Source organism: Eurytemora carolleeae, unplaced genomic scaffold (assembly GCF_000591075.1).
Source record: "Eurytemora carolleeae unplaced genomic scaffold, Eaff_2.0 scaffold619, whole genome shotgun sequence".
NCBI classification, from domain to species: Eukaryota; Metazoa; Arthropoda; class Copepoda; order Calanoida; family Temoridae; genus Eurytemora; species Eurytemora carolleeae.
Window position 1 is genome coordinate 53,114 of NW_019396512.1, and position 20,971 is coordinate 74,084.

Genomic DNA, 20,971 nt, shown 5'->3' on the forward strand with positions numbered 1-20,971 from the left:
TGGGTTTAAAGGAAATTCTATATCATAGATTTGATACATATTTGTTATTTCTATTTTGTACAACATATAATGCATGGATTCCAATTAATTTTTTTTTGAAGACTTTTATTTGAAATTATATGACTCATATTCGAAACTTGTATTTTGAGACTTAAATTCATGTTACCAAATTTTTACGGGATCGTGGTCAAAACCTACGAAAACTGAACAAGTGAGATCTTTAAAAGTAATTAAATATCGACAACAATCATTTTATTGATAACAATTGAAACACTTAATCTAAATAACAACTATTATGATGTTAATGGAAAATCCTCTATTATGATGTTAATGGAAAATCCTAAGGTCACAGAAAATAGAACCCTCACCATGACGATGTTCTTCTGTAAATATCTGACAGGTAATTGTTTCACATTTATAATTAGATTAGAAATAGACACCGACTTGTATTAAAGGTATCTTGTAAAATAAATTGTTAATTATAATATTTTTAATCATTTTTTCAAGGTTTAGAATAAATTGGTTTCCAAATAAATTAAAGTTTAACATTTCATTCTTGACTTGTTTTGACTTGGTTTAGTTCAGGGTGCATTGAATGATACACTCATTGCTTCTGATTCTCCACTGGAGGGTTGGGAACAAGACTCCATCTCTTGTTCAGGATTAGCTCCGGGTTGACTGGGTTGTGGCTCTATCGAAGATTGTTCAGGTTCAGGTTTAGCTCCAGATAACTGAATAACCGATTCTCCGGTAGGCTGTTTAATATTGGTCTGACATATCTGCGAGTTTTTACCTGAACCATTCTCAGAATTATTTTGAGTTGGTGATGTACTCCCGGACTTGAAACTTCCCGCATTTGAACTTCTTGAAACACTGGAGGAATTCATCTTCTTCTCCCACTCTGCCTCCAGTGAGGGGTTTATTATCATCCAAGACTTCTTATTTGCCAGCTCAAGTTTTCGTGGCTCCGCAAGTGGGAATGGAGCGTCAGCTTCAAAAAATATATTTAGATTCTCCAGGTGTGCTTTCATCTTTAACCTTTTCACACGCAGTACATCGCCATCCTCGGAGGTTCCTTCGTCAGCTGAGGATGATTCACAGCTGGAGATGGATTCATTCTCTAAGAGACCAAAGTTAAGATCCTCGACATCCTCGGGTCCGGACAACAGCTCTTTTAACTGCTCCCCGACCTCGGGAAACTGGTTGAGGACACCGAGGCGTTCTCGGTCCGACCTCAAGATCTCCTCGAGGCTTTTAACCTCTAGTTGGTAACAGTACTCCAGTTCCTTACTAAGTTCCACCTTTTCGTTCCAGAATGGTTCAGAGAGAACAGGTTTAGCTACGTAGTTCTGTACCTGAGTCTCGTCCCCAGATAAATGTTGTGAGTCCTCGTTAGTGAGGCTGTAATCCTCCGAGGTTTTCAGAAAAGAATAGAGGCTGGAGCTAGATGTGCTAGTGCTTTGTTGATCCGTCTCTTTTTCCTTAACAAAATTACGGTTACCCTAAACCATCCATTTATCTATATTTTAATATCAAATATCGTCTATTTAGAGTTTTTGAATATTTAATAAGGCACGATTAGAGCATATCAAATCCTCAGAGGCTCAACGTGACTTCTCTCAAATAAATTTGCATCACATGTTTCAACCATCTTTGAATTTAAGATGCTATATTATGAAAGGTTAGGAACGTGAGATAAAAACTACTCTGAGCCCAAAACTTAAGACAGGCTATCATTATGAAAACCAGTTTTAAAACCCGGGTTTCATGAATGGGATTAGGCAGTTTTGTGGATATCAATCTTTTTGTTATGAAATATTATTTTATTGATTTTCTTCATATTTTCCATTTTTTTAGAACCTCTTAAATCAAAATCTACACAAATGTTAAGACCCCAAATTGGAAACTTGGGAGTTTCGTTCAACAATACTCTTTTAACTTTCGGGCTCTGGGATTAACCCGTGGTAGCAAATTGACAATGTACATTGTACATGGACGGAACATACTCACATTCATAACCAGTACATAATCCCACCCATAGACGGAACATAATATTATCATAATGCCGATAATTTTTAAAAATAAAATATCATCCTATTATTACCCCACCCCCCTCTTTACAAGCACTTTTTAAGTAATGTAAATAGAAAATATAGGTGGAGAAACGAAAATCAAAACATCTGAACAACAACACCAGGTTCCACGGGCATTTCAGTGATATCAATGTGAAAATTAAAGGGACTGTACGCGTAATTTCAAGTGACCCTCCAAGTAGTCTTTAAACCTTTAACTGATCATCAACGGTAGAGAACTCCGTGTGTTTATCTCTAAGGTTTTGAAAATTGCCGAAAAATCGTAGTGTACACTCAGACACTGCGTACATTGTGATTCAAACATTAAAAAATAGAATATTCTTTGTCTAACAGGATTTTCGAAATTAAAATATTTAAATTCTGCAACTAAGTAAATATTACTATTTGCCTAAACACAAAACGCTACATTAAACAATTACAAGCGTTTTTGACGAGAAATAAGTCCGTTATCTTTGCATCAGTAAAGGGTTTAAAGGAAACCTTGTTTAATCGTACACGCCACTCTAAAACTGGAGAGTTATTTAAAATAAAATCAAAAGTTCTTTTTTTATCTCTTCCCTTTCTTTTTCTCGTATTTTTACTGTCTCTTAAAGGATGGAAAATAAACTTTTACGTCGTAAAGTGTAAAAATATTTTGCATGTGTATATTACAGTCGGTGTGGTCAAAAATAGAATTATTTCTTGCTTTTATCTCAGAAATAATTATTGAAAATTTTAAATATTAAAGTTTGAGATTTTAAAGATTTGTTTACCTTGGTGACCATATTCCCAACAGCCTGGAGTATTCCCGGAGAAAGAATAATTTTATCCTTTACTGATACTGAAGCATTAGATTCAAGCGCGCTCCCAGGCTCCCCCTTCACAGAGCTAGCTCGGGATCCGGCACGTGACAAAGGACGTGCAAACTTAGAATCATTATTGAAGTTTGGAATATTGGAGTTGGGACATATAATACAACTGTTGACAGCCAGACAGTTAGGGAGAGCTGGTTGGTGGGTTGGGGACTTGTTTAACTCCTGGTTGGTTTTACTGTTGGGACCCAATCCGCTGGTAGACGGTAATCCTGAAAAAGAAAAACATTTCATGAGTTTATTTGGATAAATCCTATTTTATTTGGCAATCTGTCGTGACTAACTTTCTATTTTAACCGAACCTTACCGAATAGTATAACCACACAAGAAGACAGTTTCGAATTTCGTATTTTTCTTGCATACTTTGTGTTAGTGTTACATAAATAAAATTNCTAAATTTACCCGGCCTCCAAATATACACGTCTCTTTGGAAAACATGTGACAGAGAGCTCCAACGTGCCGTGATATTTAATATACTTCAGGATTCTAATATATTCACCAAATATCTCAGTATTTATATTTTTATCCGATAATTGCCGTCCAATTATTTGCTCTATTTCAGAAAAAAATTTATGATATTAACGAAAAAATTATCAAGCAGAGTGTATGGCTTCTTTCCTCAGAAGGGAAAGGTTAGCTTGCAACCCGTGCTCTTAATCCACTAGATCCGGAACATTTAAGCTAATCCGGATAAATCCGGATCTGGGTGTCCAAATACTCACCAAAATCATAACAACCCACAGATTTTATATGAACAAAAGTTCTACATGAAAAAAGAAAAAGATTTTTTTATAATAAAAATGGACAAATCGTAAAAGAAATGTTCTCGAGCTGGATCTTTTACAGGACGGATCCTAGATCCGGATCCGCATCAAAATTTGCCGAATTCTAAGCTTTGCTTTCAACCCGGTGTACAAAATCTTACCAAGCTGTGAGAAGAATACTCCAGGAACGGTGTCAAGTACACTAAAGGGAACATATCTAGACCCACGCTCAAGCGTTATATTCATCCCGGAGGGAACCTTTATCAAACAAAGAAGTATTTTAATATCTACGATTCTACAATACAATATATAGTGTCATCCATCCTTTATTTGAGAGAAATTTCGAAATAACACAGTGATCATACATTTAATAAAATGAGTAGATGAGTTTGCATATCAATAAATATCAGAATGTAAATTGTGTAAAACTTGTGTATAATGTGCATTAAAATTCAATCAAACCCACGCCAAACTTAAAAAAAAAATTTAATTCAAGTAAAAATTCAAAAACGATCGCAATCAAAATCTGCCCGGAAATACTACATTTGCATTGAAAAATTTCATTTTATTCAATGTCCGAAAATTCAATAGAAATCTTCAGCATCACATGTTTCAACCATCTTTGAATTTAAGATGCTATATTATGANAAACAAATTAATTACCTGTGTGGAATTCTGATTGGGGTTTGAGGCCGAATTTCCACCGAAGGTCATGTAGAGAGTTGTTACTCCAACACTACTAGTAAATCCAGGAGCAGAGGTTGGAGTTCCTCTCTGCATCATGTTCGCCTGGTTGAATCCAACATGACCTTCATGACCCTGCTGACCTTGAACCTTGTTGAAACTGGCCTGGATCGGGATGGACTCATCGCAGTTAGCCCAGATCTGACGGTTCCCGGGCCTACCGAGAAGATCAGGTTCGAATCGGGAGATTGTTTTTCCTTCCTTGTCAAACGGGTTCGAGACTTTTTTAGAATTTTCTGTAATATCTCCTCCAGGTTGCCTTGATCCCTGCTGGATGTTTGCACCCTTCAGTGCAGTGTTCTGCGCTAGTTTGTATTTATGATCTTTCAGAAACCTAATGTCTCCCGATCTCTTATCTTGCTTGTATTTACACAACATCTTTCTTTCCATATCCTTGTTATGAATGACCAATAGCTCTTGGGTCAGAAGGGGCGGACTATACTGGTCTAGAGAAGTGTCTCCGGATCCAGAGCCAAGCCTAGATCCACTTCCGGATCCGTCTTGCGACATCATGCCATAATCGCGGCCGGATTGAACTTGTCCAGCGGATAATCCTGTCTGTAAGGTTGATGAGTTGTGTCCTGTACCGGATCCAGTTTGAGTTGGTTCTCCAGATGCTCCAGAGCCCTGAGCTGATCTCCCCCCGTCCTCCTTGTGCAGACAATTTTCTGCCTTCTTTCTAGAAGTTTCATTAGAACCGGATAGGTTTGTATCCTCAGAGGTCTTACTGTGACCCTGAGAAGCGTCCCTGTGCACATCAACCTTGTCTAAGAGAGTCTTTGGTTGACTATTGAAGAACCTTGTTAAGTTCTCGTTGTACGTCAGCTGTGTGTAGCTTGGTGGATTCTCTGAGGAGTCGGATTGATGAGGACTAATGTTTCCGATGACAAATGCTTTGATATTTCCTGACCTACTAAGTTTGTTGGACTCCGCCTTAGCCACCTCCTCCAGTAGGGATCCCATGAAGCTGGACAGCTCTTTCCTAGTCTTGGATGTGTTGTTGAAGTTTGTGTCTAGAAATGTATTCCTTTGTACTGTTTTCTTTAGCGTGTTCCTGATGTCGTTCTGAACAGCTATCGCGTGCGTTTCGGAATCCTCCACTAGGGTCTGGGGCTCTTCGGCTTCCTTGAGGAAATCCGCAAAAACATCTGGATGTCGAGGACCTTTTGTTACGGAATGTTTTCCGTTGACAAACTCCAACTGTCGGCTCCAAGGATTAATGAAGCAACTCCACCAACTATTTACCAAGATAAAACCTCCGTTCCTAACTTTGAACCGGATATTACGGGACTTGATAGCTTTACCTTGTTCAAGCATTGCGTTCTCGAATACCTCCTTAATGTACGGAAGATCTTGAGGATGGATAAACTTGAATATATCCTGTCCGTTTATATCCTGTGGTAGATATCCAAGATACGGTATAGCGGTCTCATCAATATTACTGAACACACAGGAGGCATTGTGCTTAGTGACAAATATATGCTGACCACTGTTCTCCTGCTTTATAGAAATATCCTCGTAGGGTTCGGAGTAGGAGGAGATCAAAGGGATCGCCGTTATGAACAGGAACGTGCTGTGAGGCCCTGAGACGGGATTAGAAGACTCCGGAGTCCTGCCGGATCCTTTAGAATCCATCTCACTGAAGCAAACAGAGAGCTTGAAGGGATTGTACCGGGTCTTTCTCTCCTTAACAGAAAAGCCAGACTTGAGTCCGTTGTAAATTCGAATCCTGCAAAAGAAGCATCCGCTCTTCCTGTAAGTATCCACCGCTTCTGGTTTCCCCCTGTCAGTGTGCTGATCCCGGAGAATAAGTCCAACATTTTCCGTAACTTGGTTGATAAAGGTTTCACGGTCCTGGGGATGAACAAAATCAATAAAACTTCGTCCGACCCACATATCCTTGGGGTATCCCAGGATGCTGGTCAGAGATGCTGTAGTCTGCATCACCATCCCGTCATGCAAGGAGACAGCGACGCAGAATCCGTCCCCCTCCTTCTTCTCGTGTTTCACGATGGTGTCCTCGGGAATCTTCTCCCTGTCCTCGAGGTTTAAGGATGGTTGCTCTGCGGCAGCCTGGATACCAAAATTCTGAGAACAGTAAATTGATTATTTACAGATATAAAGGGTATTGTGTATTGTGTATTGTGTATTGTGTACGTTTGACAGGGGCACAAAATTAAGGTTTTAAATCCAAAGACTAGAAAATACCAAACTCGAAGTTGTTTTAGAATAACAAACATCAGGAGTATATTTTACTCGAGATTTCAGGAACAGCTCAGACTTTTTCGTTAACTTTTTGTTATATTTATCGTTATTTAAAAATAATTTCTTTCTCTTTTAAAGATCTCAATAGTATTTATCCCTGCTAAATATGAAATATACCTTAGATGCACCAAGGAGATTAATCGCCAAATCATTTATATCATCGTCTGTACCTCTACCAGCCTTCTCAAACCGCAGGGCCTGTATTTTCCTGCATAAAAAAGTTTGTAATTATACATTATAATCTTAAAATCTCCTGCCGGTTTTTGCAGATTTACACAGTACTTGAATAGTTTCAACTCACAAGACAACCCCCCTTCCCCCTCTACAAGACAAAACTCGTTTAAAAAATGGAAAATGAAAGTTATGTTATGCCGGCTTTCAATTGTTTATTTAGATAAAATCTAGTTACTTTGACATGAACAATGCACACTGCACAGCGCACACTGTACACTTGTAAAACATGTTGCTAGCTTTCTTAGGAAGAAAAATTCGGAAATGAGATTAACAGTTGCCACAAATTCAAATTTTCTAATCCAAATATCACAGCAACATTTGAAGGTAAGAATTGTAGTTTTGCTAAGAAAAAAAAACGGAAAAGGTTTGAATTTAATTTTCTTCTTAATGGAATTTATGATAGAAGCCGCTAGAATTTCAAGGTTGTACAAACCTAAACTGCTCGACATAGCCCAGGGCTTGGGACAGGGAGGCTACTTTTGCAGCTTTAGATTCCTAAATAATGGTTTTATTAATAATTTGATGATTAAATTCTTCTTCTTCTCAAATACTTCATTAAACAAACAGAAACTTATAAGCTTATAAAATTATAAAGTGGCGTGTTCACCCTCTATATTTGCAGATAAGATAACAAACGTGATTATTAGATAGTCCATGAAAGAAGAACGAGAGATAAAACTTTTAAGAAATCAGCAAAAATTATGGATTTATGAATTTACAAAGTGGCTTGGTCGCCCTATATATTTTTAGATAAAATAACGAACTTGATGATAAGATATCCAATGAAAGAAAAATTAGAGAGATTTTTATTTTTTAGAGAAACAGAGAAAATTTAAGTCCAAAATCCTAAAAAAAACGTGGATAACTTTATAGCATCTCAATAATAAAATTTCCCATGAAGTGAGTATGAGTGATATAGTGCACAATTATTTCATATAACATTTTATTGCATTTCATAGCATCTCAATAATAAAATTTCCCATGAAGTGAGAATGAGTGATATAGTGCACAATTATTTCATATAACATTTTATTGCATTTCATGGCATCTCAATAATAAAATTTCCCATGAAGTGAGAATGAGTGATATAGTGCACAATTATTTCATAAAACATTTTATTGCATTTTATAGCATCTCAATAATAAAATTTCCCATGAAGTGAGAATGAGTGATATAGTGCACAATTATTTCATATAACATTTTATTGCATTTCATAGCATCTCAATAATAAAATTTCCCATGAAGTGAGTATGAGTGATATAGTGCACAATTATTTCATATAACATTTTATTGCATTTCATGGCATCTCAATAATAAAATTTCCCATGAAGTGAGAATGAGTGATATAGTCCAAAATTATTTCATAAAACATTTTATTGCATTTCATAGCATCTCAATAATAAAATTTCCCATGAAGTGAGAATGAGTGATATAGTGCACAATTATTTCATATAACATTTTATTGCATTTCATAGCATCTAAATAATAAAATTTCCCATGAAGTGAGAATGAGTGGTATAATGCACAATTATTTCATAAAAACTTTTCATTGTACCTGCGAGTGTGAGGTAGCAGCTCCTGTTTTATCTGCTGCTGATTTGACAGGTTCCATTGGACCACTATAGCTGATCTTAGCCTTCTTTTTCCTAGATAGCATTCATATATCAAGATGTATTAAAAAATACATAATAATGTATTGCAAATTTTTAGAATACTAAGAGTTATGAGAATATGAAAATAAAATACGATAATATATAAAAATATTTAAAAGATTTATTAGAAGATATAAAAAAATAAATAAAATGAATACATAAATATTTTAAAATACATAGAAATACAAATAAAATGTAAAAATGAATGAGGATTCATAAGAATAAAGATTTCGCGAAGTTCGTAAATGAAAAAAAGGCCAAATTATGTATCATTCATGAAAATTATTCCAACTTATCAATAAATAAATTATCATAACTTGTATAATCATTTCTATATTCTAACTTGTAAAGAATTGAATACAAAAATGTATAATAAAAAGAGATGAATAGATTAACCCCTGAAGGTTAACTATTCATCCCTTGTTTACCAACATCTAGGATAAAATATTTTCTCCACGTTGTAGTTTTTCAAGAAATAATAAAATTGCAAGTATTACCTTCGTATCTTTTAATTTATGTTGTTTTAATATAAACCTTGGAGGCCTTTCAGTAGGCTCTTTCTTCTCCAACATTGTTAAAGAAGCTTCCTGTGGTTTGACCGGTTCCGGGACAGCAGCTCCAGGTTGGGTCGATCGGCCGGAACAGCCGCTAGACTTGCTAGACGAGTTCTGCTTGCTGCTGTTGCTGTTGCTGGACAGGTTTTGTTTACTGCTCCTGCTTGTACCATGGCTGTTGCTGTTACTGTTGGACTGACTGAAAGCCAAGGAGCTGTTCTTAGGTCTAGAAAATATATTAGTATTGCATGAGGTATGATAATTTCAAATATAGATTCTTGAAAGAGAATGAGTCGAAATTTCAAGGGATTGAAAAGATCAAAATTTAATTTCCCTTTAAAGGTAATAAATAATAAAAAACAGTGTAAAGAATCTGGATGTGTAACATATCGGCTTCCCGGATCCGGATATGCAGAGCAAAATTGTCCGGATCAAAGGATTCAAGTTACAAATGATTGAGATGGGTAAAACTACCATGCCGCCGCTGGCTCTCTTTACAATCAAGCAATGAGACAGCAAAAATTGTACTGTTTTAAAAACTATTAGATAAGATTTATGATCCAAATTCTTAAAGGACGGATCGATTCAGATCCACGTCTTATAAAATCAATCCTGTGCACAAGTTCTGGTTTATCAGCTCCCTACCTAATTGGTCCTAAGGAGCTATAAGCTGAGTGCCCTAGAGAACTGTAAGCTGAGTCAGGTTGAGCATTGGAAACTTCGCTAGAAGCCACCTCTCGTCTTCCTCCCTGTAAACAAACGGAAATTTCTAGAAACTGTTTTTGAAAAATCTATCTCCACTCTGACGGAGCATCAATTTGGTGTAAATAACAAATATAAGAAAATCAATTAAATGTATTTTCCGAAAAACATGTGATTTAAGACCCACCTGTTCATTCTTATCCTCGGCCACCTTCAGGCGCTTTATTGATGTTTTAACCATCGTCAATACTTCTAAATAAGATAACAAGATCGTTATAATTGATATTTACATATTTACAATTGTACATACTTAATTCTATGGTTCCTTTTAATGATAGCTAATCTGTTATCACTGTATCCTTTTAACCATCTCCCTGTATGCTTGCATCTTCTCCCTGTATCCTTACAACCTTCTCCCTGTATCCTTGCAACCTTCTCCCTGTATCCTTGCAACCTTCTCCCTGTATCCATGCAACCATCTTCATGTATCCTTGCAACCTTCTCCCTGTATCCATGCAACCATCTTCATGTATCCTTGCAACCTTCTCCCTGTATCCTTGCAACCTTCTCCCTGTATCCTTGAAACCTTCTCCCTGTACCCTTGCAACCATCTCCCTGAATCCATGCAACCATCCCCTGTATCCATGCAACCTTCTCCCTAATTCCTTGAAACCTTCTCCATGTGTCCTTGCAACCATCTCCTGTATCCATGCAACCTTCTCCCTGTATCCTTGCAACCATCTGACTGTATCCATGCAACCTTCTCCCTGTATCCATGCAACCATCTTCCTGTATCCTTGCATCCTTCTCCATGTGTCCTCTGTATCCTGTCTATCCTTCCCTCTGTATCCTGCCTATCCTTCCCTCTGTATCCTGCCTATCCTTTCCTCTGTATCCTGTCTATCCTTCCCTCTGTATCCTGTCTATCCTTCCCTCTGTATCCTATCTATCCTTCCCTCTGTATCCTGGCTATACTTACCTCTGAATCCTGTCTGTCCTTCCCTCTGTATCCTGTCTGTCCTTCCCTCTGTATCCAGTTTATTCTTCCCTCTGTATCCTGTCTATCCTTCCGTCTATATCCTGTCTATCCTTCCCTCTGTATCATGCCTATCCTTTCCTCTTTATCCTGCCTATCCTTTCCTCTTTATCCTGCCTATCCTTCCCTCTGTATCCTGTCTATCCTTCCCTCTGTATCCTGTTTATCCTTCCCTCTGTATCCTGTCTATCCTTCCCTCTGTATCCTGGCTATACTTCCCTCTGTATCCTGTCTGTCCTTCCCTCTGTATCCTGTTTATTCTTCCCTCTTTATCCTGTCTATCCTTCCGTCTATATCCTGTCTATCCTTCCCTCTGTATCCTGTCTATCCTTCCCTCTGTATCATGCCTATCCTTCCCTCTGGATCCTGTCTATCCTTCCCTCTGTATCCTGTCAACCTTCCCTCTGTATCCTGCCTATCCTTGCCTCTGTATCCTGTCTATCATTCCCTCTGTATCCTGGTTATACATCACTCTGTATCCTGTTTATCCTACCCTCTGTATCCTTCTATCCTTCCGTCTATATCCTGTCTATCCTTCCATCTGTATCCTGTATATCCTTCCTTCTGTATCATGCCTATCCTTCCCTCTGTATCCTGCCTACCCTTCCTTCTGTATCCAGTCTATCCTTCACTCTGGATCCTGACTATACTTCCCTCTGGTTCCTTGCTATCCTTCCATCTGTATCATGTCTTTCCTTCCCTCTGGATCACGACTATCTTTCCCTCCGGATCCTGTCTATCCTTCCCTCTGTGCCCCGTCTATCCTTCCCTCTGTGCCCCGTCTATCCTTCCCTCTGTATCCTGACTATCCTTCCCTCTGGATCCCGACTATCCTTCCCTCTGGATCCTGTCTATCCTACCCTCTGTACCCTGTCTATCCTTCCCTCTGGATCCTGTCTATCCTTCCATCTGTTTTCTGTCAATCCTTCTCTCCATCCTGTCTATCCTTCCCTCTGTATACTGTCTACCCGTCCCTCTGTATCCTGTTTATCATTATATCTGTAACCTGTCTATTCTCTCTGTATCCTGACTATCTTACTCTCTGTATCCCCTTTATCCTACTCCTGTATCCCTTCTAAACATTTTTCTTTTTCTCTAAAATTATTCAAAATAAAAAAGTTATTTTTTTTAGATTTGCGAAAATACACAAAAGTCCTTAAAATTAGGAATATATTATCCATGGGAATTCAAACAAGAGCAATTGATTTAAATAAGCCATTGATCACTTTATCAAGTTATAGAATCCGTCTGTGTAGAAATTTTTAAATAAGCTTAAGAAGTTTGACTTTTTTAACTGATCGCTGCTATGATGAAATATACGAACCTTAAACTGGATTTATACTGATTAACCCATCTTCATTACTAGAATAGATAATCACAATCGTTCACTGATTCTTTAATAGTTGTTAGTTCACTTTTGTGTTCTATTATATAGCTGACTTTACTCCGCTGATTATTTGAGATCAACTGCGTTATTCACTTCTCTTTCTTTATAGATGTACTGACAAGTATGTAATGTAGTGTACAGAGGTTTTGTTTAGCGGGAGAGAGAGGAGAGAGAGAGAGAGAGAGAGAGAGAGAGAGAGACGGAGACCGAATATCATGGGTTTCAACGTGACTAGTAGAGTTCAGAATACTCAGCACTGATATTTATATAATCAAAAATACATTAATTAAATTGTAAAAAAAATTCTTCCGTTGCTTATTAACACTTTTGGTTAAAGATTTGCTTTAAATTTCTTTTTTTGTTTAAAATATTTTATACATATTATTTTCCAAACTCTGAATTCTCACGTTGCAGACAACATGGTGGTAACGTCAGACTCAGGTGTCGTATCATCTGGTGGATTGTTTCATCGTACCCACCGAGGAAATTTTCCTTTCTCTAAAACTCGGATTTAGTGCTGCATTTGCTGGAATGACGTTTTTGCCATGTAAATGTATCAAATAAAAAATGGCGTTAATCGGCAATGTTATGTCAGCTGGACTTGAAACCCTAAAAATAAAGCATGTATGATGTTATAGTACCTATGGTATACATATTGTTAGGTGTATATTTACGTAAAAATTCGTATGCTCTATTTGTTGGTAAAGAATTTGCGTATATTTATTTTTTTTACGTATTTATCATACCAAGCGGGTTTTATAATATAGGTTTTCTAGAAACATATTTTTATGATATGGCGCGTTTACTTTTTGCCAAGTGATTTTTTAACAGTTTTTACTAGGTTTTCAATTTATGTATTTTTACGTATATTTTCGTTTTTTTCTTTATACTTAAGGAATTTTTCATGTTTTTTTAAGAGTTATAATTAGAAGTTTTATGCAAACCTAAAAATACAAATATGTTTTTGTATTTTCATACCAAGGAATTTTTCAAAGTTTTATAGTTTTTATTTTACGTATTTTTCAAGTTATTTCTTTACTTGAATTTTTGTTTAGATTTTACCAGTAATTGATGGTAACCTTTAAATATACATTTTTTAGGTTTGTATTTTCCATATTTTTACGTATTTTTTCTTTGTTTTTCTTTACTTAAAAATTTGTATTTTGTTTACAGTAGAAAAGTTTGATGCATGAACCTAAAACTACGCAAATTCCATGCAAACTAATTTTTCTTCCAAGTGTCAATTTTTTCATCACGAAACCTCAACTGCACAAAAAGGCATTTTTAAGTTAGAAATCAAATATATTTTATGATTTTTCAAAAGAATTGTTATCTAAGAATTAATGCAACCATTTTTGCAACTTAAATTCTTGTTTGAAATCTGTGAATATTTTCCCGAGAATTAATTCTCGAATTTTTTCTCAGAAATATTATGATATTTTAACTGTTGTCATTCACTACCAAATTTTCTTCATTTGGAAAATTCTGGAGAAAAAATTCACCAAAAATTAAATTGTTTACACTGTTATGAGTAGGAAAAAATGGGGCATGGGCAGGGGCGTAAATAAGGATCGTGTATGCAGGGGTAAATAAGGATCGTGTATGCAGGGGTAAATGTAAATAAGGATCGTGTATGCAGGGGTAAATAAGGATCGTGTATGCAGGGGTAAATTAATTTAATGTGTTGCGCCAAGCGCGCCGAATTTGTTTAAACCCTTTAGAATGCAGCATTAAAAATGTATTCATCATTACCCATACCATTTTTTTCTATTAAAAAAATATCTAATGTAATGACATTGACCATTACTTAAGAATTTAGAATCATTTAGAATGTTGCACATTTAAATTATTTTCGTGCAAATTTTAAAGATATTTAATTTTAAAATCAACCTTTTTTAAAAAACAAAAACAAAGTAACAACACATCCTCCATGAAAAGCCGTCGCCCCATGGATTCTGGGGGGGGGGGGGAATAACCCCAATACCCCCCCCCCCTATTTACGCCATTGAGCATGACAAATATTTAAGATTAAGTAATGAAAATGTTTACAAAAGATACCTTTTTGATTACATTTGATATTAAGAAAACTAGCGTAATTACGAAAGAAATTTCCTTGTTTGCAAATCAAAAGATGTGTGTATTTTTTGTTGAGCTATAGCCATAAAGAATAGAATATATATAGAGAGGAATTAAAAGAATCTCTCGGTATGAATTTTTTCAGTCCCTTTCAGCCTGAAAGGGACTTCAAAGTGTAAAAATCATGTAAATGTTCACAAATTATATGCAGTAGAGTACATTAATACAGTATGTTCCCTAGACTATTCATTTCAATTTCGAATTTTTTAAACTGTTAAATAAACTTTATAATGAATTAGGTGTAATAAAAAACATCATTTGATTTACAGTTATAACGGTAAATCATCGTTTGTAAAGTGGAAGGCATAGAGTCTATGTGAAATGATCATTGGTCAATTATGAAACCAGCCTATTTCATAATTTGGTTTTCTTTTAACAATAATTTGAAATTTTCTATAAAATGATATTCCAGGGCCCAACAGGTTATATAGCATAAATATGCGAAGTGCACCAGCAGTATGAAAACAGTACAACAAAATGGCCGTTTTAAACTTTTTTCTAGTAAATTCCTCTCTATATATTCTATTCTCTATGGCTATAGCATAGAGTAATAAAACGAAGAGGTGAAGCTTAGCTCAGATGTACACAACCAACCTGTCTATTAATTAATTGATAGATTGGTCGGTTGTGTACATCACGATATGTTTACGTATCTAACGTTGTGCTCTTTTATATAGAGTGATCGTATTTCTAAGGAGTGGTTTAATGTAGATATTTAAATATTAGTATTGATACACTTAATATGGATTGTAAACAGCGTGGGACGCGCTCCCCAGTCTATTCATAGATTTAGACCCCCCAGCTTTTATGGTTAAACATAAACAACAATCTAAAGGTTGAATTTAGTTTCTGTCTCAAATATTGTTTCGTCCTTTGTGGGTATTGTGGTATTGTCATGAACACACAGTAATAATAAGAAAGATTCAACAATATAATTTTATTCATGTTTAAATAAAACCAACTTATTAGATTTTTGACGTACGTTAGTTTTTTTTCTTTCATTCTTCTGCCTACAAAGATGCAATATTCGCATTGAAATGAATTTCTGAATAATCTTCTTTATGAGTTTTATCCTGTGGATATTTTGGATAAAAATGTACCATCCCTAAGAAAAAGACTTTAGTGAATAGGTAAAGGGTTTAAATGCATGTCCAAATTTTTCAAGGCCAGCTCATTGAAATAAAATTAGATCGATTACTTTTATAGTGCTAGAGAGGGTAAAAAAAGATGCTAAAAAGGTCGAAAAAATGTAAAAAAATAATTTTTGTTTAAAACAAATATCAAAGTGTGACACACGTTTCTACACCCATTTTTCAAGGGCTTTTCAAAACTATAGTTTTCAGATCTGTATAGCCTTAGTCATAAAAAAGTTATGAGCTATTTAAGATTTTTTTACATACTCTGGTTTTTTATCGCCCTGCACCCTACCTTAGGCATAAAAAATTACCAAAAAATCCTTTAAATTTCTATTTATGAAAAGTAAAAAAACTAGAGGGGGGAGCCAAACCCCCCCCCCCCCCCGCCTGTTTAGGGTTAGAAGCTCCAGGTCGTCATCGTTGTTTCATCTTTGTGGGTAACCCTGCATACACTATCATGTTTATGATAAAGAGTTGAAGAGAAGAAACAATAAAAAATGTATGAAATAAGAATGTTTTCAGTTAAATTCGCATGCCCTATAGAAACTTAATATTTTTGACAGAACTTTTAGCTAATAAATTGAAAACCTACAAATTTGAAAATTGTCAAATGTTTGCAGTCAACATCCTCGAATTCTCTTTAAATAAAGAAAGAAAATCTAAAAATTGGTAAAATCCATAAAATCCCCCTTTAGTAATACGATCGCTCTATATACAAGTGTACAGCGTTAGATACGTAAACATATCGTGATGTACACAACCGACCAATCTATTAATTAATTAATAGACGACAGGTCGGTTGTGTACATCTGAGCTAAGCTTCACCTCTTCGTTTTATTACTCTATGAGCTATAGGATAAGAATATGAATGACAGGGGGGGGGGGGCCGGGGGCCTCTTGGGCAGATTTATTTTGTTTCATATTTCTCTCCAGTACAGGAACGGAAGGGAGGAGGAAGGGTGCCCCTGAAAGAAATTCCCAGATGTGCGACACATTTTTAGGATGCATTAGGGTAAAACTAGCTCAAATACAAAATTTTAGTATTTTAAAAATTTTTCCAAAATGGCCCAGCCATTTTAATGTTTTTCCCACCATATTTTGGCCTTTTTAAAACTTTTTTAATCATTCTCGGCTAAATAGGGTTAATATTTGACAATTTTTTTTATTTTTTTTTTATGGTCAAATATTTAGATAAAGGTGAAAAATCACGTCTTTTTTAACCCTTTTGTCAGCTCCATCTGGGAGTGGTTAACGTAAATTTTTTTTTTCAAACTAAACACCGTGCTATTTTTTAACATTTTGACAGTTCAGAAATGGCCTAACAAGTGACAAGTTTAGATGGAAAGTGTAAGGTATTGGCCAAAAAATCCATTTTAAAAAACCGTTTCTGGTGCAATTTTCTCCTCAACTCCTCTTGGTTGGCCTAATGATGCAACTTTCAAAAAAAACTGTTCTTCACAAAAAGATACCCATTGATGTTAAGATTGCACAGTAAAAAACAAATATTGAATATCTTTTAAGACAGCTGAGCTTTGGACATTTTAGTTAACAAGTTTAGCAATGTGTAAAATCACAATTTTTAAGTGACATTGCTGTTAGGCCCATTGAAGTTATAAAGACTTAAATAATTCACTGAAAGGTTAATAACTCTATGTTCTTTAAAGATATTGGAGTTTTTTTGTATTGTTATAAATTGACATTAAAGGGCATCTTTTTATGAAAAACAATTTTTTTACCTGGATTGATACGGGTTTGAAAGCATTTATAGGAGGGGCATTTACTACAGGAATACTTTAGTGTATTTGATGCTGTTACACAGTAAATATTTAGCTTTACTATAGTAACTTATCAAATCATTTATTAAGAGAAATAGGCCTGTTTACACTGAAAAAATTATCACTGTTCTTATTTGTCAAAACTTTAATATATAATTTATCATAATGAGAATCCCATATTTTGTTCGGATATATTGATGTTGAAATTGTAGAATTGAATATTTTAGCTGATCAGGTAAGTCATGAAAAATTCTTTGCTTTAAACGGGTTCTTTTGCAGATCTTATCTTGTATGGAAGATAAAACATGTGGGAGCTAGCTGCAGTAGTTCTGATGATTCAGCATGAACATGTGAGATGGCCAACTGATTCCTCTGATGCAACTTTGCAAACTATCCTGACATGAACTGGAAGCATGAACACGAGGATCAGGATTTACAGGGTGTCCCACAAAACATGGCAGTAGTAAAAATATTTGAAGGTCGTGTTTTATATTTGAAATGATTTACGACATTTATTCATACGCCATATTTTGAAAGTACAATTTTATCGAGTTAATAGTCACAAAATACCCCTGGTCTTGGCATTTCCAAAATGTGGTCTGCCTTTTTTGTGCTCTCAATAATATGATTAACTTTGTTCAAATTCAGACATTTTTGGTCTGTTTATCAAAATTAAAATCTGAACGAAATTCTCAATATCTCCGGTAATATACAGCACTTAAAAAAGGCAGACCACATTTTGGAGATCTCAGGACCGGGAGAAGCTTCGTGCTTATTGTTTCAAAAATCATACATGTGAAGGAAGGTTGGCGAATGAATGTGTCCAATGAATCAATAAATTAAAGACGACTTTCATATCGTCTTGCTACTGTCATATGTTTCATGGGACACCAGGAACAATGCAGTTTCTAGGAGTTGGATCACGCTAGTTTCAAAAGTTTTAAACAATAAAACAATAATAAAAATGAACTTTTATGTTGTATTGCCATTGGAAAGATCTTCAATTTTTGTTGGTTGATCTCAATGAGGGTGTAATTATTTCCTAAATTCAAATAAAATCATTTTTATTCTGAATCAGATTTTGTGTAAAATGCATATATATTTAGCAAAGAGGTTAAAGGAATAATTATAATCATTAGAATAATTACTAATAGTGTTTACAAATTCTTTCAGTTTTATTGGGTTAAAGTCTGAGTTTGAATAACTTGCACACAATTGTAGTGTTCCTTCTTGTATTAAAAAATAATTTTTCTAATAAAATTCTAGTTTTTAAACTACAAGATGTCCCACGAAACATGACAGTTGGTGACTTGTTTAAAAATGTCTTCTTCCATAATTTGACAAATTGTTTGATATAAAGAGACTTTAATAACATTTTTATACAATGAAACCCAATAACGAATACATCGGAAGAATTGATCAAATGTCGTCTTGACAATTTTTCAATGAGTTTTATACTATATTTCGTGAATTTCAGTATTTGCGAAAATAAATAAATTGCTATGAATATGCGGGAAAAGTTTTTAAGAGTTCCATATAATCATTTAATTAAAAAACTAAATATCTGCAACATTCCATTATCAGAAAGTGAAGAATACGACATTTGATGAATTCTTTCGATGTATTCGTTATTAAGGGTTTCACTGTATTACAGTTATATTATAGTAAAATGGATTTTAAAGTAAAATATATATGAGTTAAACATATTTTTAAAGAGATAAACTGCAAAAAGTCTTTAATATCAATACAGTGTAAAGAAGAAGACATATTCACAAACACAAACTGTCATGTTTCGTGGGACACTCTGTATGTCCATAGAGTGTAATACGTTTTGTCTGCATGAATAGAGATAATGACGTGCATAGGCTTTCTTAAAAATGATATATAACTGATCTTTCTTAAATTGAAATGTTTAACTAAAATTTTTATGAAATGACAGAAACTGCAATTGTTTTCCAAGAAAGATACTTGTTAAAATCTTCATTACATTTAAAACTGTAAGATTAATAGGTTATAATTTTAGGTTTTTTTATTGAGCATGCTCTTTGATCCTGTATCCTGTATCATCTATAGATCCTCAGATGTATTTTAAACCTTTCAAGAGCCTGATACAAGCAACGAGTATTGAAATTATAAGCGACATGGCCATACAGTTGTTGTCGTAAATATCAAGAAGACGACTTTCAATTTGAATTTTTGATTGCTAGCAAACTAACATAAAACATAAACAAACATGGAAATAAAGAGAATCGGTCAATTGACAGATTCTCTTTATTTTCTTGTAAACTTGTAATACAAAAAAAAATTTACAATTTATTTTTAAATTAAATTGTTTTTAATTTTGTTACCTGCATATTTCATTCTGCTTAATCTATAACTCATTTTAAGTTTACTGTACAAGGGGTCCCACTTCCACATCAAATTAGACCGCGTCAATGGGTCTAAATTACGAGTTGGGGGACAAATCTAAAAATTTAAGAAGAATGAATAATTTTGAAAAGTTTAATAAGGCTAATAGAAAAAATCTTTTGCAGAAAACGCTAGATTTTCGAGCATTATGTGCGTATTTTGGCGTTAAAGATTGGAGATATTCTAATATGATATGGGACGCTCTGTACTATAGTCTCAGATCTCACCGTTCCCAGCTATTCTCTGACATTTCTTGTATAATTGTTTCATTAATTGCCCAAATTATAGTTTTGTGTGTTTGCTGTTTATCCAATAAGTATACACTTTGCGTGTTCAAACAGCTAATTTAATTAAATTATAAAATTGTTACGTAATAAAAAAATGAATTTATCCTTGAAATTATTAAAATAAAATATTATAACTATGACTAAGAAGAATGTCGTCTTTTATTTAAAATCGTAAATATCAAAATCGTCATTCATCTTTGATAACCAACGGAAGACAAATTGTTCAAGAAAAAAAGATTTTACCGACTTTTCGTGCGCTTACATAATCGAACAATAATCAAACTATCGCCAACATAGGGACGTAAAATTACTTTACGTCCCTTGGGACGATTCAGTAAAATAACGACCCGCGCATTTTCATTTCCAAAGAGTAAAGACGATAAATTTGTGCACGAATACCTTTTGGTAAATCAAAAACTTTACTTGACCCTGGCTGGGCTCTTGATGTTTTGTGGGCAAAATTGGTCTTGGGAACCCTTGGTAAAGTAAAATTCCCTGAACTTCCCTGTTGTAAATTAGTTGGAAATAATAAAAAGTTCTAAATATTGTTCACTTTAAAGCCTAATTTGTTGCTTCTTTAAATTAAAAATACTTTTAAGCGAAAAATTTATTGTTTTACTTGCACAATAAACAAACTCCTAAAAAATCGATACCAAAAATCAACACTCAATTCCCATGTTTAGAAGGACATTCTGCAACATAAAATGACTTTCGCTTGGTGCTCCGACACATTTTTATGAAAATCAAATCAAACTTTTGAATCTTGATATTTTTTCCCCTGATGGTGTAAACCAGAGATATTTCAAACTTAAACTATTTGATCTAACAGAATTCATATGTTTAAGACATGGTTGCATAGATACAATTTTACTAATGAGTTTTCTATATTCACCACACACAAGCAACCCCTGCCAAATCCACCGTTTTATTTTGTACGCAGCGCTCT

The 20,971-nt window shown here is 34.7% G+C and overlaps 1 protein-coding gene and 1 long non-coding RNA gene across 4 annotated transcripts; one reads left to right on the forward strand and one right to left on the reverse strand.

Annotated features, from left to right (window-relative positions):
- Nucleotides 1-230: 230 nt before the first annotated feature.
- Nucleotides 231-12,454, reverse strand: LOC111704665 (period circadian protein). Of its 3 annotated transcripts, none has more exons than XM_023476977.1 (11): nt 12,220-12,454; nt 10,047-10,111; nt 9,803-9,906; nt 9,138-9,356; nt 8,507-8,597; nt 7,385-7,446; nt 6,835-6,925; nt 4,372-6,540; nt 3,870-3,966; nt 2,846-3,156; nt 231-1,481 (listed from the first exon to the last, which is right to left on the reverse strand). In XM_023476977.1, the coding sequence occupies exons 2-11, from the start codon at nt 10,098-10,100 to the stop codon at nt 582-584; spliced, it is 4,098 nt and encodes a 1,365-aa protein (XP_023332745.1). In that variant the 5' UTR covers nt 10,101-10,111; nt 12,220-12,454; the 3' UTR covers nt 231-581. The 3 variants fall into 3 exon arrangements, with proteins under 3 accessions (XP_023332745.1, XP_023332743.1, XP_023332744.1); XM_023476975.1 differs by having other exon boundaries at nt 9,138-9,383; nt 12,220-12,452; XM_023476976.1 differs by lacking the exon at nt 12,220-12,454 and adding an exon at nt 11,902-11,964 and having other exon boundaries at nt 9,138-9,383.
- A 4,008-nt stretch (nt 12,455-16,462) lies between these two features.
- On the forward strand, nt 16,463-18,403 carry LOC111704668 (uncharacterized). The gene is made up of 2 exons (XR_002765867.1): nt 16,463-16,566; nt 17,609-18,403. It is a non-coding gene; the product is annotated as an uncharacterized LOC111704668 (long non-coding RNA).
- Nucleotides 18,404-20,971: the final 2,568 nt, after the last annotated feature.

Coding starts and splice junctions, on each gene's coding strand:
- LOC111704665 (XM_023476975.1), bottom strand. CDS start 10,100: ATGGTTAAAACATCAATAAAGCGCCTGAAGGTGGCCGAGGATAAGAAT. Junction 6,926..7,384: donor GGCTATGTCGAGCAGTTTAG/GTTTGTACAACC, acceptor TTTTTTATGCAG/GAAAATACAGGCCCTGCGGT. Junction 6,541..6,834: donor ATCTCCTTGGTGCATCTAAG/GTATATTTCATA, acceptor TACTGTTCTCAG/AATTTTGGTATCCAGGCTGC.